The sequence below is a fragment of the Cebidichthys violaceus genome, unplaced genomic scaffold, assembly GCF_023349555.1.
Source record: "Cebidichthys violaceus isolate CVI_PGR_0920_01 unplaced genomic scaffold, fCebVio1.0.p SCAF_8, whole genome shotgun sequence".
Lineage (NCBI taxonomy): Eukaryota > Metazoa > Chordata > Actinopteri > Perciformes > Stichaeidae > Cebidichthys > Cebidichthys violaceus.
Genome location: NW_027176964.1, coordinates 13,702,139 through 13,729,751, shown reverse-complemented (window position 1 = coordinate 13,729,751; position 27,613 = coordinate 13,702,139). Strand labels below are relative to the sequence as shown.

Below are 27,613 nucleotides of genomic sequence, written 5' to 3'. Positions count from 1 at the left end.
CACACACACACACACACACACAGAGATGTTTTCAATGTCTCTGACTGATTAGACCTTTTAGAAATATAATTCTTTTATTCGTGTTTGTATAATTTCAGTGAGAGCAAGGACACGGTCAAAAGTTAATGACAATGAAGGTGTTAATAAAAGTAATAAGATTGTTACTTCACAAACTAAAGTTCTTAATAAAATGAAAAAATACTCATCACTTTTCATTTGTCAAGTTATTAATTCACTAAGGAGAATACAGAGGAAGGCTTTACCATGTGGTTATGACATATAGAATTTAATTTTATTTATTTATTGAATTACCAGAAAACGTGCCATATCGTGATATATATTATCGAGATATGAAATGACCTAGATCAAGATAAAAGATTTTAGCCATGTTGTCCAGCACTAATAGATATAATAAATATAACAAAATAAACAGGAGAGAGAGGAAGATGTCAATCAAGCTGCTCTGTCCACATGTTAAATATTTATGATCATAATGAATACAATTTTTTGTTAAGCCAGCTGGAAACAACGGGCATATAGTTTACCAGCAGAATATCTTAGTGAAATATGAGCAGCTTAAAAATCACATAATAAACTCTGTGTGTCATGTGTAAAGGTGACAAATATTAAGCTTCATTTGCAGCATCTCTCATCACCATGTAGAGCTTTTGAACAGTTATGCATTTTGCTGCTGGTGGTCATTTAATCCTCAGTTACATGAACTACTGGTGGTTGTCAGGGAGCTTTTTAATTGAACGGTGACATTTCACAACAAAACACACACGCACACAGTGATATCCCTGCTTCACATGTTCAAAGGCGTGTCTACATGCGTGTTCAACTAGCTGGTTGGTTTGCGAACGTCAAACATTCACCACAGCCTGAATGCATCACAAATATTGATCGGACTTCTCACGTAACCAATTTGAAAAGAAATATGGTGCGGATGCTTAGCCTTTTATCTGTCCAGGGATGAATAACTGAGCAATTTTCTTCATGTACAGCCTTCAAACACTAAGAACTATTAGACAATTAATGGACAGAAAATCAGTAAATCATTTTAGGTAGTAAGTAGTAGTAAGTAGTAAGGCTGGAAAAATGTATATATATATATATATTGATGCAACAAACAAACAAGTATTGCCCCCCCCCCCCCCCCTCCCATTTGCACCTTTATGCATTTCCTAATTACGATTTCCGACACTTCAAACCGATGCATCAACTATATACACACACACATTCATTTGTCGTGTGCTTGTTGATCATTGGTTCATAATTAACTAGAGATTTAGTGTTTAGAAAACACTCGTCAACATTACTACTGATCTCCTTAAAAACAAGATCAAAATTCACATTTTGGACATAAGGCTTTCTTCAGGCTTTCCATTATTTCAAGATTTAAAAAGTGGTGCATTGAACACATTTTGAAAGACATCGAAGCACAGATTAACTTTAACTTTCTGTCATCTAAGAGGAGAAACCTGAAGGCGTTCAAGGCTCAGCTGTCTAAGCTTCTTACAGCACATTAAGGTCATGTCCCATGTGTGCACTAACATCGTCACCGCCAAACGCTCATTTTATGTTGTGTGAGTGAGTTAGTTACAGAGAGAGAGGGAGATATTGATTTAATGGGAGGATGGGATTAGTGAAGTGCAGACACATTACAAAAACTACTTTAATACTAAATCACACATCAGAGCTAATGGTTTTAACTCAAAGTGAGACAAAATGCCGTTATGTTTGGCTCACCGGTGAGTGTAAAAACTGTAAAGTTCAACGTTCCGAAATGTTACAGTGCTGTTGCTCAGCAACACAGAAAAGTGCAATTTAAAGTTCTCCGTTTCCTATAATCCCTCTGCAGACCGCCAGCTTCCTGTCTGGTCCACATGTGTGCTCTCTATAGGGCTGCACATACAGTAGAGAGTACAGTCAGTGAAAGCAGCCATAAGAGTTTAATATATGGGATTATGTTCCCCTGCTGTGCAGAGATGGAAAGTGGAAACACACAAATTGACTTTTCATTGCATATTTTGAGCTGAAGTCAAAAATCCATATATTTAATGTGTTGAACTACCAAAAGTAGTGCATTTTTTATTTTTTTTTATTTCCTGTGGCGGCTGCACATGATTTGATGCATCTTCTGGCAGCTCAGGGCTCAGCCCGGGGATGAAGAGTCGGTTATGAATACTCAGCTAAGAGCGCATCCGGCTTTTTGACAAGGTCGTGTCATCGCAAAACATAAATTCCTCCTCTCGTTTTCCTTCCTTCCTTCCTGTGAGATTTTTCTCTAGAAGGCCGGGATCCCCATTCCAGCAACGACTTTTAAAAAAAGTCAGTAAAGGACTTGATAAGAGTGCCGTCATTCTTTACCTTTTGCACAGAATTTTTGTTTTGCAATAGAAGTCAATCAAAATGTCTTGGATGCAGTCCAGACCAGTTTTAAAATGATCTCCTCCATGAAGCTTATAATGTTCGGTTTTTGATTGAACTGTTTTAGAGAGCTGTTGATTCAACTTAATGGTCATTTTGGGGGCTGCAGTTTGTTTGTCATTCGACTGAGAAGTGTTTCTAATAACGACTCTAATGTGGTGGGCAAATTACTTCAAACATATGAACTTTATGAGGGTCGGATTTATTGCAGGGCTGCTGTTTTAGAGTGTATTAGTTTTAGCTAATAAACTGGATACTTATTGTGTCTGCCGTGTGAGTTGATAGGACTAATCTAAACCCAGAAATTCCCCTGATAGTTATTGTTAACTTTAGCATATTACAATTCAAGACACCTAAAGTTGTGTAGCGTTGATAAGCAGCAGATAAACGTCCATCAGTTGAGTGCAGCCGCATTTACAATAACAGGAGCTCAGCAGTTTACAGGCAATCATGATATGAAGAGTAGCACATTATAGAAGACGGTTACATAAACCCATTGATGTGAGTAGAATTATTTCTATAATGTCTGGCTGAATATAAAATGTGTGCTCTATGTATCCTGTGTGTCCCAAACCATTGCAATTCCCATGTAGTGAGAATTACAGGAAAATAATCTTTACATCTCTAAAGCCAATAAACAGCATAGTGCAGACATGTATATAATATATATATATATATATATATATATTTTATTTTATTTATTTATTTATTTTTTAAATTAAAAGTTTGACTTTAAAATAAAAAATATCCCCATGGTCAAAATTATGAGATAAAAAGTCGAAATGATGAGATAGCATGTTGTCTGTGTGCCGACATTAAAACTATCACAACAGGTGGACAGGAGAGGCAACAGCCCGTAAAGTGATCGACAAATGATCCCAAAATGTCCACGAAGACAACAATTGATGCAGAGGGAAGAACATTTTATGAAAGATGGGAAAGCGAATACATGTTTGTGCTTCAAGCTTCAAACCGGTCTGTCTTCTGTGCTATGAGGCAGTGTCGGTGATGAAGGAATACAATCTACGTCGGCATTTTGACACCAAACACAGAGCTAAATTTAGCCTCCAAGAAAAACATAAAATTGTCCAAGAATTAAAAGGCAGACTGCAATCACAGCAGAATATATTTACAAAAGCTACAGCCCAGTGCATGATTAAAGGACCAGATACAGACTTTTACAAACACCATCACAGACCGAGTTCAGGAACCTGCAGGCAATCTAACGACACAGCTAGCTGAAGAGACGAGCAGGTACTTGTCTTTTTCATTAGCTGTTGATGAAAGCACAGACAACACGGACACATCATACATCACACATCACACATCACACATCTATCAGTGTTCATAAGAGGCTGAAGGCAGACCTGACCGTCAGTGAGGAGCTCTTGGATGGAGCTGCATGAACGGGATAACAACGAGGAGGCACATTAGTGATGCAGAGAGAGGACAAAAATAGCTTTGAACAAAGTGAATGTAATAACTTGTGTTTGATGATATTTGTCTTTGTTACTTTCTTTAAAAGTTTGATCTTTGATAGAGTAATGTAGGTTTCTTAACCATAAATTAAAAGGATTTATGTTAACAGAAATGTCCTTAAATATAATTTTACATTTATATAACTTTACGCTTGAATAAACGATAATCAAATGCAGAGACAGGTATTTAACAATATGTTAGGGAGTAGTTACAGTTATACAGTCTTACAGTTACAACCGGCCCTTTGAGGGCGACCGTGACGCTGATGTGGCCCAGAGTGAAAATGAGTTTGACACCCCTGCTTTAGAGAGAGTCTGGTTGAAAAGGAAACCACCAAAAAACAACCAATAATCAGTTACAAAGCAATCAGCAGCAGGAAGCATCAAAGATGATTAGTTAGTTATCACTAGCAGACAGAAAGACGAGCACAAGCACACTTCAGAGAGCGATAATCCACACAGAAAGACCCGAACACTTACCAGAGCTTGTTGAAGTGAAGCAAGCGTAGCTGTAGCTCCACGCTACCGTCCAGGTTGAAGTGGTCTCTTATGACAAACAAGTCTCCAGCAACAAGGTGCAACACAAACAATCAAAGTCCTCTTAAATGATGCCGCTATTAACAGTTTAGCTCGATTATAAAATGCATCAAACAATACAGGAGGATTGATTGGTCTTCCAATGAGTGGAGTGTGTGCACAAGTAGAAAGTCGTCTGCCTGAAGTAAATTGCAGCCTTGCAATCCCAATACCTATATATGGAACATAAATGCAATGTATTCCTGCAACCACATACATTAGGAAAAACTGCATGTGAGTTATGAATGTAAAGTATGAGAATATATCAGTGCATTCCTATATACACGTGCCTGATTAACCCAGAAGGGGGGCTGTAGAATAAGTGTCTCTAGCTCCTTATGTATGGACCCTGTTGTCTTCAAGTACACTCTAGTAGCAGCCCAGACCCCAGAGCCTTGCTGAAACAAGTAAATCACTCTGTGAGAAAGTTGATCGCCAGCAATAAGTTTATAAGTTATGATTCATTTAAGTCACTTGTCAAGCAAAGATGTCAAACATTTACCGGTTTCAGCTTTTCATATTATGCTGATTTACTCTGTTTTTGATTTAATGTTTCTGGGTTTTGTAGACAATAATTAAAAGATGAAGAGATAATGAAAATGACTACTAATAGAGCTAAAGTGAGCTTAAGTTTATTTAGTATTCTTCACCATATAACTTTGAACATAATGAAGATCTTAGAACTACATTTTGACATAAAGCAGAGCATCGTTTTCAGGCTCAATAATTGATACACAGTGAACTTGAGGCTCCTGGAGGAGCTTGTTTCAGTTGGTAATACAACCCGTTGTGCTTCTAAAAATGTATAAATGCATGCATATCCCTGCTTTTTTTGTCCTCTGAGTTTATTCACATATGAAGCACGTATTGGTGTTTACATGGTAATGAATGCTTGTGCTGTCTGTGATGTCCAGGACACGCTGCTGGAGCTGCTGTGTGACGTGGTGGCGGCGGCGGTACGGCAGGGGAAAGGCCTCGTGGTCAGGGGGTTCCCCAGAGACCTGAGACGGGTGGAGGAGTACGAGGCCAAGGTCAGAGCACCGGACAGACAGACAGACAGACAGACAGACAGACCAGATGTGGTCAGGAACATGGGATAAAAGAGGAAAAAGTTACAATCATGTCTCCACAAAAAATAAATGTAAAAGGAAGGAAAGAAAGCAGAAAGAAGCTCTGATTTTGAAACGTGTTGGACCTTTCAGAGCTGACATCAGAGTGGAAAATGTTAATTGAATATGACTCATAGATAATGGTAGAAAAAAATGGGGAGGCATGACGATGATTTTTTCTTGTGATAAGAGCAACAAAAGGAAGAAAAATGTCAGTATTTTACTGATGCAGACCGGCAGTACAACACGCAGTGCGGTGACGTACAGTTCAGCGTTAAGTAAATAGATGTAGCCTGAGGTTCACTGCCTTCGCCTGGACTTGCTGCTGACTTACCTCCTCCTGTGCCTTGTGTGTCAGATGGGGGAGCCCAGTGCAGTGCTCCTGCTGAGCTGCTCCGCTGACACCATGTCCAGTCGCTTGCAGTGTCGCGGCAGACCCACCTCCGGCCTCCACCCGGCCTCCGACAGAGACGGCGTCCTGCACAGGAGGGCCGAGAGCTTCTGCAGCGACAGCCAGGCGGCGGCGGCTCATTACGAACGCAGGAAGCTTCTGCACACGGTAACGTTGCTTTTATCTGTCATGGCAGAATGCGGCTAACGCTGCCAAGGTTAGAGGTTCAATTAGCACTCCGGGTTAAAGCTCACCCAAATAATGAGAATTAGCTCACTTATATCCACCTTATCTCAGCGGAAATTCATCCAAATATAAATGCTCCTCAAACACATATTCCAGCCTTTTTTTTTTTTAAAAGTAACATTTTTAATTCAAGTGTTTTTGTAGCCAAACACTGGCACCCCGGGTACAAAAGGCCTCAATATTTACCTCATGATCTCCCATATTTTTATGTTAAACATGCTGGCAGAACTTTTCTACTTTAGTTTATGTGCATGATCAGAATATTATGTAAAATATAGGACTTTATAGGGCACACATTGCAAATGGTTGGCTACGAAGCAGGTAAATCAGGTTTCATGAGCTGTTTGGGGAAATATGATAAAGATTCAATTTTTAATGTGTCATGGGCTTTTACATATTGAGTCATATAATTTACACACATCTACATCTGCATCTTTTTACCCATTAATCTGTGAAGGTTTTTCCTTTGATGTGTTACCATTTGTATATAAAACATAAAAACATGACATCAACATAAAGACCACGTAAAAAGCCAATTTCCCTTCTTTTCCAAGCTTTATATTCAAAGTAAATTAACCCCAACACATTCAAATTGAAATTGTCAATCCTCTACAATGGAGAGGATGATTTTTGGAATATATTTGGAGTTAAAGGCTCGGGTGTAAGCACAGGGGTTAACTTGCGTGGTGCTTCTGATTCCGTCACTGGAGTCTCTGCTGACGCGATAATCACAGAATTTCTGTTCATGGTTGAACTGTCCCTTTTAAAATGAGCAGTTGGAACATTTAAATGCCACATACGTGTATACGTGTATACGTGTGTGTGTGTGTGTGTGTGTGTGTGTGTGTGTGTGTGTGTGTTAAATGCCACAGCCAATATCACCGGGTCTGCTGTGAGCTTGCAGAGGTTGCACTGCAGCAGACTGCTGTCCTCGACTGCACATTGAAGACACTGATGGTTTTTGAAAGGCCTCGTCTCAGCCAGTGTGTCTCCGTCTGCAGGTTGACGGCGAGAGGTCGCCGGACGAAGTGTTCGCCCAGATCTGCCAGGTGATGGAGACCTTCTGATTTCTACAATTCCCTCCATGAGGTCCACCTGTGAAGACCTTCTCTCTCTCTCTCCCTCCCTCTCTGGATTCTCACCCACATAACGTCACACCTGCACCAGACATAAGCTCGTTGAACTGTGGTTCGCATGTCCCCTAAACACTCCCAGCAATCAGTGAAACCTCTTTCTGCTTTTTGACTCTGACGAAGAGCCTGGTTGTCACATTCTGCTTCACCCACTCGCATCGTCTCTCTCTCTCTCTCTCTCTCTCTCTCTCTCTCTCTCTTTGACCTCAATATATGCTGCCAACTGCCGGACCGAGGCATCTAACTGTACTGAGAAAACAGCATTCCCTGCTGTGTCTGAGAGCATGTTTCTAGTTAAATGCGAGTTCTCTCTGCCATTCCTCCTCCGCGCTACAAAGTGGAAATGTCAGTGTGCTCATGCTCTCATGCACAGCAACATGCTTTATATTGTAACAAGCATGCAAGAATTTCAATCAAGCTTAACTGCTTTTTGTGCGTTAAAATGAAAAGCCGAAAAGAATTAAGGGTATTAAAGATTATATTGCATTTGTATGTTTCCAAGCTCATCGTGCAGGTGCTTGTTTTGAGTCTGGTATTTAACATTCAATAAAGCCAGTGCATTTGCTAAATGGAGGATTTTGGAGTGTGTGCTTTGGTGTTTTGTGTTCGTGCGAGGAGAGGGAGCGGTCGCGGCTGATCTGATAGCACCATCTGCTGGTGAGAAGATCACAACAAAAAGGCGCTGAAATTATGCGAAAGGTAATTTTTGACATCCTCTTTAAAATGCACAGGAACATTGTGTTTGTTCTTCCACCTTTAAGCCGGTTCAATGAATCCAACATCAGGTAAATGACCTTTACCTGCAGCACTTGATGTGCCGGGGAGCGTTAGAAGTGACCACTAAAGGTCACATGTCGGGAGCATAAAAGGGAAGGAATATAAATAAATCAGGAATTCAAACATTTTCAAAACATTTTCATGTATTTTACATCAAATATTTGAAAAAAAAATTAGTAAAAACATAGTGCTTCATCCTTTTAGCGGTGATCATAGTATCATCTTAATTATGTTTAATCAAAGTTTTTGCATCTTGTACAACTCTCTGGAACACAGTGCTGACATTGCCTTTTGATTTTCAGTTAAGTGTCTCCGTCAACTAAAAAAACAAGTCTTTTTACATTTTTTACTTGGCTGACATTTATCATATTTTTATTTAATGATAAATAGAAAATGAAGCTATTTGTTGCAGCATTATATAAGGAGAAAACATTGATTCAGTATTGAAACATCTAATCAAGCAAATTAAATGTAAATGGTCACAAATGTGCGTGGGCTTAAAATAATTAGTCCCATTACTTTATGAATCTACTGAATACTTTCTCAATTAAATGGATTAATCATTAGAACTATGAAATAGCATTAAATGGTGAACAATTGTGTCCAAAATTCTAATAATAAAAAAAAGTAACAACAGGTGTAGAAACACTAGTTTCACATACTTTTATTTCCACGGTTCTCCTCTAGCATTTTTTTTTTACATTATTATTTTTTTTTTTTTACATAAGAACAGACTGTTATACACAGATATTGAAGCAGGGCAAAGGGGGTGAAGGAAAGAGACGAAAACCATACAAAATGGTGTCTACTCAAGCACAACAAAATCTATGTGTATAAAATTGTGTGGGTTGTTCCACTGTGGAGGCACCAACCACTACCTCAATTCTTTTTTTTTTTTTAAATAGATTAATAAAAATACAATCTTTTAAATGGACCTTTTAAAGTGGACTGCAAAATTAAAGAAGATCTAGAGGCATGATGACTGGATCGATAATGTAGAACAATGTGGGGCGATGGCGCCACGCAGGAAGGGAGACGTTGCCAGGTTCAGAGGTGGAATCCCCCCCCCCCCCCCCCCCCCAAAAAGAAATCTTTTTAAAAATGGCACACAGCAACTAGCGCTGGCTACTTTTCACCATATACTTGTACAGTCAACATGTTCAACAACGGCACACATTGGGGGAGGAGGGGGAAAATTTTAAAAATAAACAAAAACGTTCCAAACGTTCCCATTCGTCTGCCTTCAAAAACATTTGCTCTCCGTGCTGTAGTGCTTCCCTGTTCGACATGTTTTAGTGGAGAGAGCAAAGGGAAAGGAAATAGAGATGAAAGTGTGTGTTTGAAAGGTGAGAGAGCAGCGTTGTGTGACAGTGGTGGGGATGGCTCCACAGTTCAACACGTACGGGTCTGTCTGTAGAACGTCATGTGGATCAGCAGAACTTCCTACAGTCTGCAGTCAAAAAAACGCACCGGCCTCGGCGCCGCGCTCCACACCGCCTCCTTCCTCTTGCTGCAGCTCCTGCTGAGGGAGCTGCGACTCATAAATACTCGTCTACGGATACCTAGCTAGAACATTTTTCACTCTTGCATAACACGGAGACCACATACACACACACACACACACACACACACACACACACACACACACACACACACACACACACACACACACACATACATACATACAAACCACCCAGGTGCATCTCAGTTGATGACTTCACAGTCCACTATGACCACACACACCTCCTTTAGGTGGCACTTCACCAGACCAGTCAATTCTCTCCAGTTTCGAAGCAGCACAGGGAGGTAAACTGGAGGGTGATGAGGGGGGAGGGGGGAGGAAAGCCCCCCCTGGAGTCACAGAGCTCGGGAATGTCGGTGTGCCTTCTGGGGTATTTCTAGTTTATTTTAAAAATAGTGTATCGTTCCAAATCACGGATCCGTTGATTAACCTTGATGATTTGGAGCAGGGCCCTCTTGTTCTGAGGAACCAACATGGCCACCCTTCGCTTAAGTCAGGGATGCCAGTTTACCAACAGCCCCCCCCCTCCCCCATCCCTCCCTCCCCCTCCCCAACCCACCCACCAGCAGCACTGTGGTCTGCTTTGAGGCTCCTGGCTGGCGGCAGGTTAAGCGGTTATCTTGGACTTGGGAGGATGGAGCCATGCACAGAGTGGCCTGTGGGATATGTGGAGAGAGCCTGGAGCTAGAGACGCCTGGGACCCTGTCATCTGTTGGCTGGAAAGTAGTTCGGGTCCAGGTAGTTGTAGCCTGTGCTCTGCGGCAGACAGTAGTCCCTGTCCAGAAAGGTGTCTTGCTGGTGCACGGGTTCCAGATGGTGGTTAGGCTTGTGAGTCTCTGTCTTGAACAAGCTGGAAGACGAGCAGGAACAAGAGGAGAAGTAAAGGAAGAGCTGAACTATTATATTTCAACTGGGTTGTGCATTCAGAACCAATACCTGCTGACCATGCCATGTTCTTCCATCTATATCCTTTTTGAATATATATCACAGAGCCCATATTGGATCATTACAGTTACTCTAATTAAGTCAATAAAAATAAGTAAACAATAAACAAGACTATACTGCGATACCAATATTGTTACCACAGTTATTACCTTTGAAAATTATGGTAGACAAATTTATATTGTTTTAAGTTATATATCATCATTTCGTTTCAACCCTACTACCAGTTGTGTAGGTGGTAGTTTGAGGTGAGGTGGAGGGTCTCACCAGTCGGAGCAGTTGGAGCAGAAATCAACCGAGTTGTCCTGCGGACAGTCCTGACAGTGCCACCTCACTCCCTGGATGGGCTCCATGCCGCAGACATCACACTGCACAGAACAAGCACAGGCACAGGCGCACACGCACACACACACACACACACACACACACACACACACACACACACACACACACACACACACACACACACACACACACACACATTTTCAGAGCAGCACAAAACCATTCTTAAAGTCATAGCATTGATGGTGGGTATGCATCTGGACACAAACTTTGTCCACGATGACCAACTGTACATCTCCTCTGATTCAGGATGTAATATCATTTAATTTCCCCTCCCACATTGAGGACACACACATATGTGGAATCCCGACTTTAATGTTGTACAGAAGTGTGCAAAGTCTTCACCTTGAAGCCTACATGCCGCATCCCGGCCTTGTCCTCGTGGATCTCCTGCAGCGTCTGTTTCTTCAGTCGCTTCAGCTCTAAAAGTTCTTTGTACTCCGGCAAATTTCTCAACTCCATAGGTATCGCCTCGTCATCCTGAGTGTGAGGGAAGGAGAGACAAACATGTGTAAACGTACACACAGAAAGAAAGAGACGGAGAGATGGATCGTCTGTGCATTCCTAATGCCCATCAGTCATTATCTCGCTATGACTCTCTCCTTCACAAAGACACCTCTGCTAGCCTTCTCACAGCGGAACAAATATTCTGAAACTAAAGAAGTGGCAAAGTGCAACACTTTGTTTTTGACAGAACTATCCGTCGCACTTCCAGGCCTTGGTGAGAATCCTGCCAAGCTGCAAACGTGGCCAAAGTAAAGGACGACCCGGTGAAGTGAGAAATGATTGTGGCCCATGCTGGCAGCGTCTTTGTGACTTCACTTCATACCAGCGGTGTCAGAGGTTTTGTTAATGCGGCGGTGAGGCGGTAGCTTGTGTTCTCAGCAGGAGACGGCGACCTGGTTTTACTTAAAGGTTACTGCCATCAAAGGGAGAGAAGGAAAATGTCAACGCCTGGGCAACAGCGAGCGTCGGGAGTCTCGCAAGTTCAAATGGAAAGAGAGGCAAGGCTGGCTGGGGCCCCTGCTCTGATTTAGCCGTTTTCAACAGTAAAAAAAGTCACAGACTGGCATGGTGAAGGGCCAAGTGCCTTATTTCACCTAAAACGTGTTAAAATGGAGTTAGGAGGGACAGTCTTTCATATGAAGGCAGACATGTGACAAGGCAGGGTACGCAGGTGCTTGGGATTTAAATAAATACGTCAGGTTAAAAAAAAAAAACCTCCCTAAAAAAGGCACATAACATGCAGCTTTACCCTGTCTTTAGCTTACAGCTCACTGCTTATACGAGGGTAAGACTGTGGACGGTGAGAGAGGAGAGGGAACGCAAGCTTGTGATGAGCTTAATTAGGCAGCAAAGTACCACAGTCTGCTCGGTGGTCAGTGACACAGAAACAAACAAAGAAAACAAAAATAATCGGTGGATCAGATACAAGATAACAATCGCAGCACAAATAAATTGGAGTTGGATGTGTTCAAAAAGAAGTATTCTTAAAATGAAAGACAAAGCGATGTAGATTTCAGGTGTTAAGTGTTGTGTGATGTGACGGAGGACTGACCGAGTCGTCAGCAGAGGGGTCCTGCATGCTGCTGTAATACGCCGAGCGCTCGTCATCTTCGTCCATGTAGACGGGAGGCTCGTAGGAGGTCAGGAACGTAGACGGCCGGTACAGGTGCTTGTTGAGGTGGTGCTGCCTCTTACTGGATGCCTGGGGAACAAACACGTACAGTTACAAGAGTAGTTATAAACAGACGTCCATTTTTTTTAGAAGTCAACACAATAGCAACAGATACCTATAAGTTAGTTATACACTTTTTGCAGATGCTTAAAAGTAGGGCTGGGAAAATACTGTCCAATATTGATATCTCTTATATGAAATAATGACAATGATGTTCAGTACAATGATCCACTCTTCAGTATTATAGCTGCAAATTACAATCATTGATTTCTAGTATATTTTTACAGAGTACATATCTTAGTCACAAATCCTTTGTTGCCAAAGGAAAAAAAAAAACGGAAAAAAAAAACGGAAAAAAAAAAAAAAAAAACTGATCATTTATTTTTGTAGATTTCTTTTAACTCTCAAATATCCCGAATCAAACACACGTCATCATCACGGTTTCATTCAATTCAAGTCACAATAAACAATATTGAATTCATTGCCAAGTCTTTACTTAAGAACACAACTTAAAGCATTCATCATTAGCGTTAGAGAAATTCACTCGAGGCCGATGTAAACGTCATTATCACAGGACATTTATTCTTGCAAGAAGGAGACAGAGTTGAAACACACAAGTCATGCATCAAGGCTGCTCAGAGGTCTGTCTCTGAGTCTCTGGTATTTATACTGCGGATAATACACAAGTGCTCTTGCACAGAATCATTTGCACAAAGCTACATGACCCGTCTTGAACTCGTTCTTCACCCCTTTCGCACAAGCAAACGTCATCTTGACGTTTAGTAAGATATACAATCGCCCCTTACAGAAGGTCACAGTGACTGCTAAACGAGGAACATCTGAGATAGCGAGTGTGAAGAGAGTTCACACAGGAGCCACAGACTTCACGGAGCCTTGTATGCTAAACAATAAAGAACAGATAATTCTGAAAGTTATTTTTTTTTTTTCTCCAACAATTAGTAAGCTCAGTGTGATTAAGGAGTCTGGTAAATGAGTAAAACGTTACCTTTTTAGTGTACATGCACAGGTTGGGTGTTCTTCCAGGCACAGGAATACCAGCTTTTGTCAGTTTGATGAAGTACTTTTGAACCCTACTGGCAACCTGCAATGTTTCAACAGGAATATTGGCTGTTAATGATTTCCAACTGAAGAAAAGCTGCTTGAAGTACTTACAGTCACGCAAATGTATGATCTAGGTACTTGTAGGGGGCCTTTGTCTTTTAGTACTGCTAAGTATACACTCAATGCAATCTCTGTTTCCATTGTAAAAGGCACACAGTCGTACAATCGGTTCAATAGGTATTGAAAATATATTGCTTAGCTGGCAAAATACAATTCGAGGCAAGTCAGGTTTAGTCAGGTGAAGGTTTCTTGCTTCTTTGAGGTGATTTTCTGCTCAAATATGCAAATAAGCCAAATATTCTGAACTAAGCAGGGAACACGTGTAGATGAAACAAGCATGCCATTTTGTTCAGTTAGTCCGAGCTCTCTCTGTCACCTGTTTCGCTGTTCGGTTGCCGAGCTCATCAGCAATCTTCTGCCATCTTCTGGACTCGACTTCCTCGGGAGGGAACTTTACGAGAAGCTGCTCCAGTTTTTTCTATCAAATTAGACAAAACAACAGAAAACAATGTGAGGACAAATTACTTTACTGCATAAATGATTACACCCCGCTTTGGTGAATAAGTGTTTAATGAATTTAGTATGACTTTATCACAAAACCGAATGTATATCATTCAAAAACAGCCTATGAAACAGATGGGTAGCACAGGTTGTTACACATTTGGGTTGCTTATAACAGTTAATTCAGCCCTCATTTCACAAATTGATACTAGCTTTGGATACTTGGATCCTATATATTTTCTAAAATTCAAAGTAGGAAATGGTGTTACAATGCAATCCTGCAACACACTGAAATGCATTGCAACATCTTGCACACTTGCTCCCTACCTGTTCCTCCACAGTCCACAGCTGGTTGAAAGTGTCAGACTTGTTTGGATGACAAATCCTTCCCCTGATCATCTGTCAAGAAAACACGAGTGACAGCCATGTTGAAAGAGGCGAAAATAGTGGGCACTGCACCGTTTGAAGAGATTGTGTGCATGTGAACTGCCTGACACATTGAATCAGTCAGTTTGACAGACAAAGCCCGGCTGTCAGATGAAACTCGAGCGGTGTCATTGGTAAGACACAGAAAAACAACCACACGTTTGACTGACAAACAAAATCCTGTTAGAATTCACAGAGTGTAACCCGGGAGAAGGCAAATGTGTAAACAGGAAGAGAGAACAGAAAGAATCAAGTTGTTTGCTCAGAGCTAAACGCTTGGCGCTGTCTAATCCCAACAATCATCAAAAGTAGAACCTTACTGCGTATACAGTGTGAGAAAAGACACACACACACACACACACACAAACAAACAGGGGCCAAGAATAAGACATAATCAGAGGTGTGGGAGAGGCGGGCTCCTCATGTTTCCATAGATAACATCTTTTGTGCTCACATGTGCTGCCTGCTTAACTCCGCCAAGGGGTAAGAATGGAGGAGATGAGGTTGGAGGCGTGTAAAGTGGTAATGACCAGATGATTTGTAGGCCAATCTGCGGGAGATCGGTGACTCACCTCAGCTACAGTTGGGAACGGATGTATCTGCACTAATGATATACTGGGAGACAATCACAGCAGTGTGTGTGTGTGTGTGTGTGTGTGTGTGTGTGTGTGTGTGTGTGTGTGTGTGTGTGTGTGGGGGTGGTACAGGTTATGTTAGTAGGAGGCAGAGTCATACCTGCGCTTGCCTGCTGTTCTCTAGAGCATCACTAGTGGGCAGAGAGGAGTACATGGTGGACGATTCGCCTTCCTTCTTGGGCTCCACAGGACTTTTTGGTCGAGCAGGCAAACCTGAAGGGAGGAAATGAGCAGAATTAGTCAATTCAAAACGGCAGAGGAATCTCTCCGGTGAGTATGTTGATTCAAAACAATGTGCACATTACCAAGGCAAAGAGAAAATGTATACGTGCCTTGGTCAAAGATCAGCTTTAGCCGCCTGGTTTTGCGTTTCTTGTCGCAGAACTCTCTCTCAAAGTCCCCGAGGCCTGAGGTGTACTGCTCCCATCCAATGTCGGGGAGCTGCACGACTCGCTGGGGACACGGCAAGTCCAAACTAACCTGATGGTCACAAGAATTGGGGGGGTCACAATCTGGAAACAAATAATCTTAACTTCTATAAACTATACTGCAACAAGGTTAGATACGTTACAACATGAGAAACACTGTAAGATAGGGAAGCTGATTTAGATTATTTTTCTCTCGGACAGCCGGCTCGCCTTGCATGCAGGGGTGCTGAGGTTTAAGCGTCTAACAAGCTGTCCAGCTTCAACGATCCATCATTTACAACGCTCAACATCGTTCACCTGTCAGCCACGATGTTATGTGCATTGTTGACACATGCTGCAACTTCCCCAGCACGTCTCCACCGCATGATTTATTTTAGCTGCAAGCTCGTCGGCTGTGTGTCTGCCTGGCATACTGGCCGGGTTTTCCGTCAACAGTATTTCAAGCCAGCAGCTCAACATGTGAGGCCGACTGCGAGTATGAATTTAAAAGTCGGTGAATAAATGCTGCAGCTCCTCAAGAGCCAAGCCAAGTTCTTGCTTACCTCTCGCTGATTAAAGTGAAGAGTGTTATAACCCCGAATGGCAACAACTTCAGCTCAGGCTCACTTAAGGCGGACTGACCTTTAAGGTGGACCAGCTATTCTCATTTTAGTGAGAAGCTGCACCTCAAGAGATTTGCTCGGCTTTATGAAAAAAGTTTTCATACATTTTTTTTTTTACTGTTTAACTGATAGCACTAATCAGTCAGGATGTGTACTGTCACTTGCATTAGTGTAGTTAGAACACAGCACAAAATATCTTTTGTATGTAAATGCTTTTTTGGTTTGTCAAGAACACACTGTAGCGTGTTTGTTACCCGTTTCTGCAGCTGCTCCACAAAGCTGATGGGGTCACCGAGTGCCTCCCTCTGGTGACGCGCTAAAGTCTCCAGGTCCAGGATGGCCTGCGTTCGCTGGGCCTCGAGAACACCGATGGTCTGCAGCAGCCTTTGATAACTGACACGGAGGGAAGCGAGGTTAGACAACGGTGGGAGAGGAGGGACTGCTTGCAATATTCAACCTGACACTTGCAATGCTGCAGTGCATCAAACTTTCAGACGCCAGATGATGCATAATTCAACCAGTGGCGCTGAGAACTTAAATACTTGCAAAAGACATGAACCAGTCTCCGGTCCTTTCCACTTATTTTGCAAATAACAAGTTCACGTTTACCGGCGCTTCTGTGTGCATCTCCAACCAGCTGCTCTCGCAAATTACAAACACCTTTAGAGTTACTTTTCTTGTGCAGCCCATCAAGAACTGCAGCGAGAGAAAATACACTTAAAGCACTTCAACGCTTTTCTGATTTGTAACACACCACTCAGATTTCATAGCGATGTCAAAACCTTTGCATGACAAACATCAGGTTTTTTGCAGCGCTCGAGGAGCCTTCCGTGCCGTACAAGTCCGACCTTTCCACTCGCACCCTCTGGGGGCGAGAGAAGAGCTGCAAACTGAGCTGTCAATGACTAAGTGTAGGACTGACTCAGAGGCCCTACAGTGCGAACAGAGCCGGAGGAATCGACAGGAACGTGACAGCATCCTGCACGGTTAAAATCTAATGCAATTGCTCAGTGAAGCGGAGTACATCAATCTCCCACTAACAGGATATTTAATGAAAATCAATGCAGAGGACACAATTTATTCAACAGCTGCCAGTGGTCGCAAAATCCTACAAGCAAACCATTCAAACAAGTCAACTGTGTTTAACCTCATATCCCTTCTTTAGTTACAGACACCATCCTTTTACACTGTGAGGGGCTCTGATGACCTTGAACAGCATCGGTGAGTGCTGCACTTCAACGCAAACTATGAAAATAAATCTGTGTCTGCAGCAGTGGCACCAAAACGTATCGCTGTACTACAATCTGAGTCAAATGTAAGAAAGCAGCAAGCATGCTGCCGTCCTCCGATGAACAGATGATCTGAGCATCAATCTGTCTGAAGGGAAGTGAGGAGGACTTGGCTCTGCTTCTCAGCTCTCCGGGCTCCCACCATATGTCCAGGGACAAACCTGGTGTACCATTGCCACCTACTGGGCCCGAGGTTCACTGACTAACACTGGTGCCAAATGAATATCATGGCCAGGACAATAGTGCTACGCTGATGCCTGATAATCAAGGATTGGGGTTTGCTTTTTTTGTAGAGGGTACTATGTCAAAATAGACAAATTCGTGAAATATAGATACAAGATGTTCTGTATACACATCATCAATTATGTCTGTGTAAATTCTCCATATTCAGCAACCCTAAAAATGCCTAGTCATGCATCCGTAAAAATGACTCCTCACTGCATTGATCTGAGCCTTCGGAAATACTCCTCACTCAGCACAACCTAAAAACTTGGCATGTCACGGAAACTTGATCGGATTACTCTGCAATACAAGAGCAATGAAATGTTACTCTGAAGCCAGTCTCAGAACATTCACCGACACTGGTTTCAAAGACAAAAAGGAGCACAGCTGAGGATGTCTCTGAGCCCCCTTCAGCCCTCTGCTCCTATGAAGACGCATCATGAATCAGCTGACCTGAGCGCCTGACTGAGCGCAGCATGGGAACTGTCCGCCGCCATAAACATCCCATCTTCTTTGACAACCGACAACACAACTTGGAATATAAACCCCCGCATAGAGAAACCCTGTGAATGGAGGCAATCAGCGGAGTGATTTTTAACATCCAGCCTCTGTGGGCTTTGGGAAGCTGACAATTGGCAGCTAATTCACACAATCGCAGCACCAGATTGAAGGTGGAAATGAAATGCTGAAACCTGAACAATAAGACAGGAGCTATAATTAGATGCTCACAGATATTCGCATTAGAATTTGAGAGAAGACGCCAAAAATAACGGCGATAATTAAACATTGTGTCTCTGCGTTGGTGCTGCAAAAACCCAGATCCACTTATTTGTGATGTTTCATAAATTTGTTTTTGGAAGTGAAGGATGGGAGTGTCTGCTCACCAAAAAGGCTAATATTGTTTTTTTACTTAATGGCATATGTTAACTTTTGTAGCTTTAAGTTGAGATCAATTTTCCTTCATAAGCAAAACACAACAATCACAGGCTTGATATATCCGAGGGTGTGTGAGACATTTAACAGGACAGGAAAGAAGGAAAATATTTGATTCCATTTGTCCTAACTCTTCTTAAACACTTTCATCTCTTCTAACAGTTTAATTAAACAATTAAAAAGATTTAGAGGAGAAAAAAGCTCAAACATACAGACGGGGAACTACTGATGTAGCCTAAATATAAAAAAAAAATGTTTTGGACACAATAAGAGTAAATCTATATATTTAACTAAATAAGCACTTTCTAATATTTAGAATATTTTTTTTGCACAAACAAATGCTAATTAACTCAAATATGCCTCTGGTTCATTCAAAACCAAAGAGCAGAAGTAACGCAATGATCACAGAATACACTGATCGACATGTGTGACAGCTACATCAACAAAAGATGAGGAGAGAGCAGAATCCCCGGGGAGCTCCCACATACTCTTTGTTGTGTTTAAGAGCCAGGTGGTCCGACTCAAAATAATACACGTCCGGCTCCTCCTCTTCCTCCTCCTCCTCCTCTGCAGCCGGGCTCTGTGTCAGCTTCTTGCTTTGCTCGGCCTCTTTGCTCTCCACAGGTACACCATCCTCGCCACCTGCCCCGTCTGCTAGATCCACGGAGACCGGCTCCTCGCTGGAGGGGCCCACCGAGTCCGAGGGAGCGGGTTCCTCCACCACCGGGCAATCCTCCTCCAGCCCAACTAGCACCTCCCCCTCTTCCCTCAAGGGACCATTGTCTCTGGGAGGAGAGCTGAGCTTGGAGGAGGAGGCCTTGCCACCGGTAGCAGCCCTCCTGGGTGAAGTCCGCAGGGTGTATCTGTGTTCGTAGAGCTCTGTGAAAGAGGGGGGCGTGCTGGATATCGAGGGATTGCACTCTGGCTCTGTGGGGGAGGGGGTTGTTGCTAGTGGGGGTGTAGCTTCTCCTGAGTTGCTGCTGTTGTTGATTGGAATACTGTTCAAGATGGTGGTGGTAGTGGAGGAGGTGGAGGCAGCAGCTTCCTGCACTGGTGTTGGCGGCCGGCCGTTGGTATCGTTTTCGCTCGCCGTCACCTGCTCCTCGTGGGCCAGAAACAACGGGTCGCCCACCACGTCGACCTCCACCTCCTCCACCTCCTGCTCCTTAGCCACTATCAACTCAGGGATGGGGTCCTCTGGAACGGCCTCAAACGTCGGCACAGGTGAGGCTGGCGATTCCCCTGAGCCAGAGACCTCTATCTGCAGAGGGACAGAGTTTCTACAAGGCACAGAGGGGTCGGGGGATGAGGGGGCCCCCGTCTGACTACCGTTGAGCAGTGACGGGCAGTTGGTGACAGAGGTGGGGTTTGCACTAGGCTCTTCACTGAGTGTGCTGGGTTCCTCTGCTTTAGTCTCTTGGAGTCCATTAGAGGCCTTGTGGGCATTCGGGGGCTGAGCTGCCCCGTCACGCTCCACGTGACCATCCTCTGTCGGCTCACCTTCCTCTTTACTGTGGACAGGTGAGGCCGCAGCCGTGTTAGCAGAGTTTTCGCTGGGAAATTCTTCACAGCTGTTGTCCTTGCTAGGCTCCGGGGCAGAGACCGGACGTTCAGATTCCAGAGGCCCGGGGTCCTCGTCGTGTCCCTGAGACTCTCCGGAGCGGGAGCACCGCTTGGCCCTTTTGATTTGAGGACAGGCATCCCGTGCGCCCTTCCCTCTCTCACAGTTCTCGGAATTCTCAGGACTAATGTCTTTCTCTAAACAGGACACACCCCGCTTCCTGGAGCTGGTCCATTGCTCCGCCTCAGCTGGAGAAGCATTCAAGTCAGTTACCTTTCCCTGCAACGAGGCCTGCTGCTGGCCATCCTGCTGGCCATCCTGCTGGCCATCCTGCTGAGTGTCCTGCTTTGTGTCATGCTTGTCGTCCTGTTTCGACTCCTGTTTAACGTCTTGTTTGGTGTCCTGCTTGCCGTCCTGCTTTGACTCCTGCTTGCCATCCTGCTTCGACTCCTGCTTGCCATCCTGCTTCGACTCCTGCTTGCCGTCCTGCTTCGACTCCTGCTTGCCGTCCTGCTTCGACTCCTGCTTGCCGTCCTGCTTGCCGTCCTGCTTCGACTCCTGCTTGCTGTCCTGCTTGCCGTCCTGCTTCGACTCCTGCTTGCCGTCCTGCTTCGACTCCTGCTTGCCGTCCTGCTTCGACTCCTGCTTGCCGTCCTGCTTCGACTCCTGCTTGCCGTCCTGCTTCGACTCCTGCTTCTTCTTGGGAGAGCGGGCCCTTGGTAGCGGAGGTAACGAGGTCTCCTCCGGCTGGGCGATGCTGCGGTTCCTGAGGGTTCGACCACAAAAGTTCTCATCCAATCCATTGAGCCCCACTGACGACCTTGTGACGCGCGAGGAACGGGACGCGGCCATACTACGGCGGGTGCCTACAGTCTCCTCATCCTGGTGCTCTCTCCTCTGCAGCAGAATGCGGGCACCTGCAAAGCGCACACAGACAGATACATGAACTTCATTAAGTCAAAAATCACCACTGAAAACTGCAAACCTTTATAGCTCAATTGTTACTTCGTAGCACTACCTTCGCTATAAGTTGGATTGGTTTCACTGGCCAGGTGTTTCAAACAAGCACATTCACCAAAAGGCCTTTGTTAAATACAGCACGGGTCATTTCTAAGCTCACGCCAGAGGGGTATTGATTTCTCCTGTCATTGTATCCAAGCAACACCTTCTGTCCACAGGCAATACTAGATGATCACAGGTCCGGACAAAGGAAATACAACAGAAAGGTGGAAGATCTTAAACTGTCAGAAGACAAACCAGGAAACAATAAAAAGGTAGGGCTGGGGGGATTCGTCGTCATAATCAACGTCATTGATTATAATAATGAATAATGTGCTTCGGGCCGTTGCAATAACGGCTGCTTACGGATTCCCCCAGAGAGCAAGCTGCAGCTAAGAAAAAAACTTCTCAACAATGTGGTGCTCTGTAAACTCTTCAAATTGTAAATTGTTTATCACAGCAGGTTATGCACGAACACTTCAGAAAGCAAAATCATCCCAGTGCACTTTGTCAAGATGCAAGAGGCAGCAAGACGGCACTGAGTCTGGTTTAGGTTTTCTTGTGCCAAAGCATGATATATTAATATGTTTTGGGTTTTTTTCCCCAGGCAGAACCCGTTTCTATTAGTAGAAGTCACTTGAAATACATTTTTGAAATGTTTCTTCATCGCCCCCATGATAAAAGAGATTCCTTCACCACTGCTGTTATAGTAACGCAACATCTAACGTTGATATTCGGCTGTTTTACATTTACCGTTAAACGACCATGAGGAGTGAAGGAACGACTTCAACTAACGTTACAGACTGTTGATAGTCTGTAACGTGTTTCAATTATTTCCCTTGGCCCACACTGACGCAAAAACAAATTTGCCAGTGTTTATCTTAACTGTATATTACTCCAATGATAGAATCAATTCACCGACATCGGGTCAGTACTGACATGTATTAAGTACTTTGGTAAAAGGACTCATTCTCCGGTTCAGGGGAAGGGTTGCGTGAGTGTGAATGTGTCACAGCAATCCGTATGAATTATTTTTCTGATCAGGCATCCGACATAAATAGGGTCTATTATCCTGCTGCATTTGTTTGTTTTTAAGACAAGATGATTCAATAAAATGGGTTAGTGTTTTTGATATTTATTTTGGGTAAATCAATTGTTTTATTAATTGTGAACTTTAAAAAATAATCTTGAGAACTATCAATAAACTAGTCATTACATAAAATAACAAAACAAATAACCGTCGGGTGCAGCCCTACAATAAGGTGGGATCTTCCATCTAGTCAAAATGACAAATCACAAAGTCTCATTCGACACTTCACAAATGTCACAGCTGTGAGACTTAACTCAATGTCCTCGGTACCTCCGGAGATAAAGGTGACAACAGCGTGGCAAGCATAGTAAGTAATGGAAAGCCCATAAAGCTGGCAAGCAGAGGACTTATAAAAGGGTAAACTACCTGCATTAAACCCAAATCCATGTGTGTGTGTGTGTGTGTGTGTGTGTGTGTGTGTGTGTGTGTGTGTGTGTGTGTGTTTCACTGAGGGCATATTTATTGTCTCCCTGCAGAGATTACTCATTATTCTGTTACACAAAGAATACATATGGTTGACTGATTCCTGACAGAGAACCTATGCTGCGATTCTTACACCCAATTCAGCGGGGATAACACTGCCGACATTAGGCTCGTCATCACACACTGCAGGCTGTTTATCGCTTCATAACAGGTGTGTCAGAGGACCAACAGGCTGCAATCCTTCCACGATTTATCACGTAGAAAAACTGAAATGCTCAGACAACAAGAACCCAACACGAAGCTTACAGGCTTAGAGTGTGGACAACCAGAGGAAGCTCAGCCTCGAACACAATTTAAAAAGGCACAACAATGCCTTCCCAAACTCTGGTCTGTGTGCCTGAGACCCCGCAGATGAAGTGCATTATTGTGTATTTGAACTAAAATCCTGGCTTACAGTGTATCTGGAAGATTAACACAAGACGAATGCCACCAGGCACTAATATGTAGTCAATCTTGGATATCTTACTCTATACTAAATAATTCATTTCACACATAACAGATAGCCTTCATGCAATATAAAATGTAATCCACCATAAACTCACTCATGTAAACAGCTTTACTTTACTCACATTTATCTCACTCGCATTAAAGTAGTTATTGAGGCTAACAACAAAGCTAACATCAAGAGCTTACTCTGGTTTCTCCCAGTATTATGAAACGGCGCATTGTATATAAAAGGTCATAGAGTGAAGCGATTACAAACCAATGTATCAACATTAGCATTTAGTGACTACAAACACAACAGCAAAGTGGACTTCACATTACAAATAACTCCTCTAGTGACAGAGATGCTTTGAAAAGTCATCAATGTAAAGAAGAATTAAATAAAGTCACTCCATTTTCCAGACATAAACTCTACAGTCAAACTATGTTTTTAGTGGGCAAGACTCGGACTGTAAACCTTATCAATGATCATCTAGTCATGTTCTAGGTATAAAATAATTAGGATAAAGTTAGGTAACGGTTCTATTGATTGGGAGCATTTCTATTGGCTCTCAACATGGCAACGGCTGAGATTTGATATTAACAAACTCTGAACTATTAAGAGATAGTGCTCTGTGCAACAGAGGGGCGGGGCTTCAGGACTGAGAGAAGCATGACGTCGACAGTGGGGGAGTTACAATTCGTGGGTCATTGACTGCAGTTCCCTTTAGCTGCTGGATGTTACAACCGAACTCTTCTTCACTTCACTGGAGTCAACGACCGGCTCTCTAGAACACTGCAAGCAGCACCTCAGGGGGCTACTGGTTCATTCCCAATCAACACACACACACACACACACACACACACACACACACACACACACACACACACACACACACACACACACACACACACACACAAAAAACTTGTCACTGAAGTATCCTCTAGATAATAGTTCCAAATAACAAATATAACAACAGAGGACAATAAAAATGTGATATGGTAAAGGTCCTTTTAAAGTGACATTCAGGGGGAGATGATCTCACATAGATGCAGAAGATGAGACCTAGTCGCAGCGTCCTGTTACAGAGTAGATAAATGATGGCATTTCCGAGTACATAAATCTTTGGCCCGAACTGTCAAAACTGATTAAAAAAGCTCCTTGTTTCCTTTCCTGGGACAACGCCGCCCTTTTCCTACATTGTGCTAACACAGCACCATCAAAGCCAGAGGCTACCCTGGCTACAAATACATTTTGATAATATTCCTTCAGGGAGCGAACATAATAGTCACCTGGAACAAGCACTACCACATGCACACATTACTCACACTCCACTGAAGACGCCAGCTGAGAAAGCTAATGTGATTTGTCCATGCATAAAATAAGAGAGAGAAAGAAAAACAGAGGGGGAGCAGGTTATTCAGACTGAGCACTCATCCTTAGACTCAAAATTGACAAAACCAATTAAGCCTGCTCATCTGACCTGCTCTAAAAAACGAGAAAACTAATCTCTATGTGAAAATGATCAGGGTCACAGTTTAGCTGGATAACTTGAAATACTTGCTCACATTTCCTTGTCCCAATAATTAACACTTTGTTGGCACAGCCTCAATTAATTAATAATTAATTAATAACGTCTATTGCTGCCTCCAGGTGGCGTAATGGCAGAAAAGTCAGAAAATAAATTGAGTGCAAGTAGTTCGACAGTGTGTGGAGATAGCTTGCTTCTTTCCAGTCTACATTCAAAGTAATTACTCAACAACTTTGCTTTTGAAGATCAATCCAAAAAAACAACAACTCAGGAGTCTCCTTTGTTATGAAGCGCAGTGTGAATGAGCATTAAACCATAAGTCACAGCATAGGCTGAAAAGTAAAGAGTATTACAGAAGTATAAAGAAACATATGTATTTCTTTTGCACAAAATTGTGTTTTCTTATTGACTTTTCTTGTCTTTGGTTGAACTGCATATAAGTCATGTCATCAGTAAGGCCATAATGTTTAATGAGGGGTCGCAAGGAGACATTGCTTTGTTTTTATGGGGGTCAAAAGCCAAAAGGGTTGGGAGTCACCGTTTTAGACCGCAAACCAGAATTCGATTTATGTTGTCCCTCTATTGTTGGTAGGTATAACAGTTACTGATATGAAGATCAATGTCATATTGTTGTGACTATCCTTTATGTCATATAAACATTTAACTCTGATAACTTATAATAATCTATAAATGCATCTCAGCACATCAGTACGAACTTATCATTGTGCAGAAGAAAGGTTTGAACAAGTGCATTTTCCCTAAGAGACATTTTTGAAGATTTGAACATGGTAGTTAAAAATGTGGGTTTTAACCTTTGTCCGGCTTTGCTGTTATTGTTTTTTCGCTGTATGTCTATTTCTACGTGTGGACATTGAGAGCAATTTAAAACCTTGGAGTCAAATTCCACATGAAGCCACCGATCCTGAAGTTTGGAAAACAACAACTTGTGCCCACAGGCAGCGGTTTAACCATAAATGTTGAACGCGTCTAAGCCAGATGTTAGTAGTCAGTGCAGCTACTTAGGCAGAACCCATGTGTGATTGTAATTCTCAATCAAACCACTTCCTGTTCTTTACTAAAGCGCATGTTTGGTTGTGAAGTGATGTTAACACGTGCGGATTACATTGTTATCATCATGGCAGACTAGGACTCAGACACGGGTCATTTATCATAAACGAAACATTAGTTTCATTGAGATTTTAAGTCTGTAAACTACAGCTACTACATGTAAACACACACACACACACACACACACACACACACACACACACACACACACACACCTTATTAGCTAAATGTGAGGGCTATTGTTGGCAAACCAGCTAACCTATCGTCCGACTTTAAAGTGATACACTTGTTTTATGATAAACACACAAGCTTTGTGCTGTTTTACCGTCGAGTTGGACTGTTCATCTCTATTACTGAGATGTAGTTCAACACTTCCACAGGGCCTACAGGCAACAAAACATCCACGAAGTGGTGTTGGTATATATTCCGATGAGAATCTCTCAAACCCAAACATCACAGCTAAATCAGCTGCTGTGATAAAGTTGGATGGTGTTTAGACTAGAGACTGGACAACGTTGCAGCCTCACGTGCCGCCGGTTGAGTTAACGCTAGTTTGCAGTCGGTAAACTCAAAAGTTCAGGAATAAAAGTCCTTGGTTCATGGAGCTGGACAGCAGGCTAATCGTTAGCATGGACCAACTTCCAAGGCAACGCTATTTGACCTAGCTTGCTGTTTAGCGGGCTAACCTTTTAGCACATTAACTTACCGTTAGCTTCTTGAGGCTAAATATAAAACATTAACGCTTGAGACACCAAACTGCAGACTGTTGCACCCGTGAAATCCATATATTATCTTCCACGCTTCCTGTGACTCCCAAGGAACAAATACACTACAATCTAAAAGCCCATTTTCATTTTTTCTTCTTCTTTACGTGGACGACTAGTTAGCCAAGTTGGCTAACGTTCCCTTCGCTAGTTCTTCTCGGCTAGTTTTCCTATAAACTGCATCGTGCAGACAAGTATCGTGGCGGTTTCAGGTGTAAAGCTATAGCCCCTCTAGTAGCGTCAGTAACCTCGGCTACATGCTAGCTAAACTAGCTCGACAACCCAGAGTCATTAAGTCCACCATTAAAACGTTAATGTATAGAGGGAACCGCTACTAGCATGGCTTTGCTGAGGTTTGCATGCCAACTGACACGAAGCGGTATGGTTAGCAACCCAGCGGTATAACGGCAGTTAGTAACCAGTTAACGTTAGCAGCTACAGCTAGCCGCTGCAGCCTGGTACTAGCAAGCTAAGCTAGCTGATTGTTACGTGCATAACTTTGCCGATGTATTTGTGTACTGCTAACAATGCCGGTGAGACATTTTTTGATAGGCTAATAAAGTCAGTTTTTGACATTTGCTGAACTAAAAGCACCGAACTGGAGGCACACTTCTAAAATAGCGTTTTGTAGCTTCAAGAATTACACATACCTCACTTCCGTAAATTTGCTGCACGTTCGGCCGCAGCCATGTTTTCAATCCAGTCAACGAGCGCTAGCCGGGGTGTGTGAGCCGACTCAGCCGCGCTCCTCAAAATGCAACACTATACTGTAAATTTCTGCCCCTGCCAAGAGTGCATTCGGTCACACACTCTTCGGGTCACCTCGATTAAGTGATGACTCAATGGCACTTTTTTTCCCCAAACAGAGTAAGTTACTTTTCTTTTTCTAATTCTAATATCTTGATTCCCAT

The 27,613-nt window shown here is 42.9% G+C and overlaps 2 protein-coding genes across 3 annotated transcripts in view; one reads left to right on the top strand and one right to left on the bottom strand.

Moving 5' to 3' along the window:
• ak5 (adenylate kinase 5) overlaps window positions 1–7,936 on the top strand; it is a 63,228-nt gene extending 55,292 nt beyond the window's left edge. Inside the window, exons 12-14 of the mRNA XM_068738062.1 lie at window positions 5,399–5,515; window positions 5,952–6,152; window positions 7,232–7,936. Coding sequence (XP_068594163.1) covers window positions 5,399–5,515; window positions 5,952–6,152; window positions 7,232–7,297 — 384 coding nt within the window. The 3' untranslated portion in view covers window positions 7,298–7,936. The remainder of the gene's footprint in view (window positions 1–5,398; window positions 5,516–5,951; window positions 6,153–7,231) is intronic.
• Window positions 7,937–10,227: 2,291 nt separating this feature from the next.
• zzz3 (zinc finger, ZZ-type containing 3) lies at window positions 10,228–27,537 on the bottom strand. Of its 2 annotated transcripts, none has more exons than XM_068738086.1 (12): window positions 27,353–27,537; window positions 19,271–21,260; window positions 16,593–16,731; window positions 15,641–15,788; window positions 15,409–15,521; window positions 14,575–14,646; window positions 14,123–14,224; window positions 13,631–13,726; window positions 12,505–12,654; window positions 11,292–11,426; window positions 10,872–10,972; window positions 10,228–10,512 (listed from the first exon to the last, which is right to left on the bottom strand). In XM_068738086.1, exons 2-12 carry the CDS (start codon window positions 21,193–21,195, stop codon window positions 10,368–10,370), a joined length of 3,126 nt encoding a protein of 1,041 aa, XP_068594187.1. In that variant the 5' UTR covers window positions 21,196–21,260; window positions 27,353–27,537; the 3' UTR covers window positions 10,228–10,367. The 2 variants fall into 2 exon arrangements, with proteins under 2 accessions (XP_068594187.1, XP_068594188.1); XM_068738087.1 differs by lacking the exon at window positions 27,353–27,537 and adding an exon at window positions 26,645–27,009.
• Window positions 27,538–27,613: the final 76 nt, after the last annotated feature.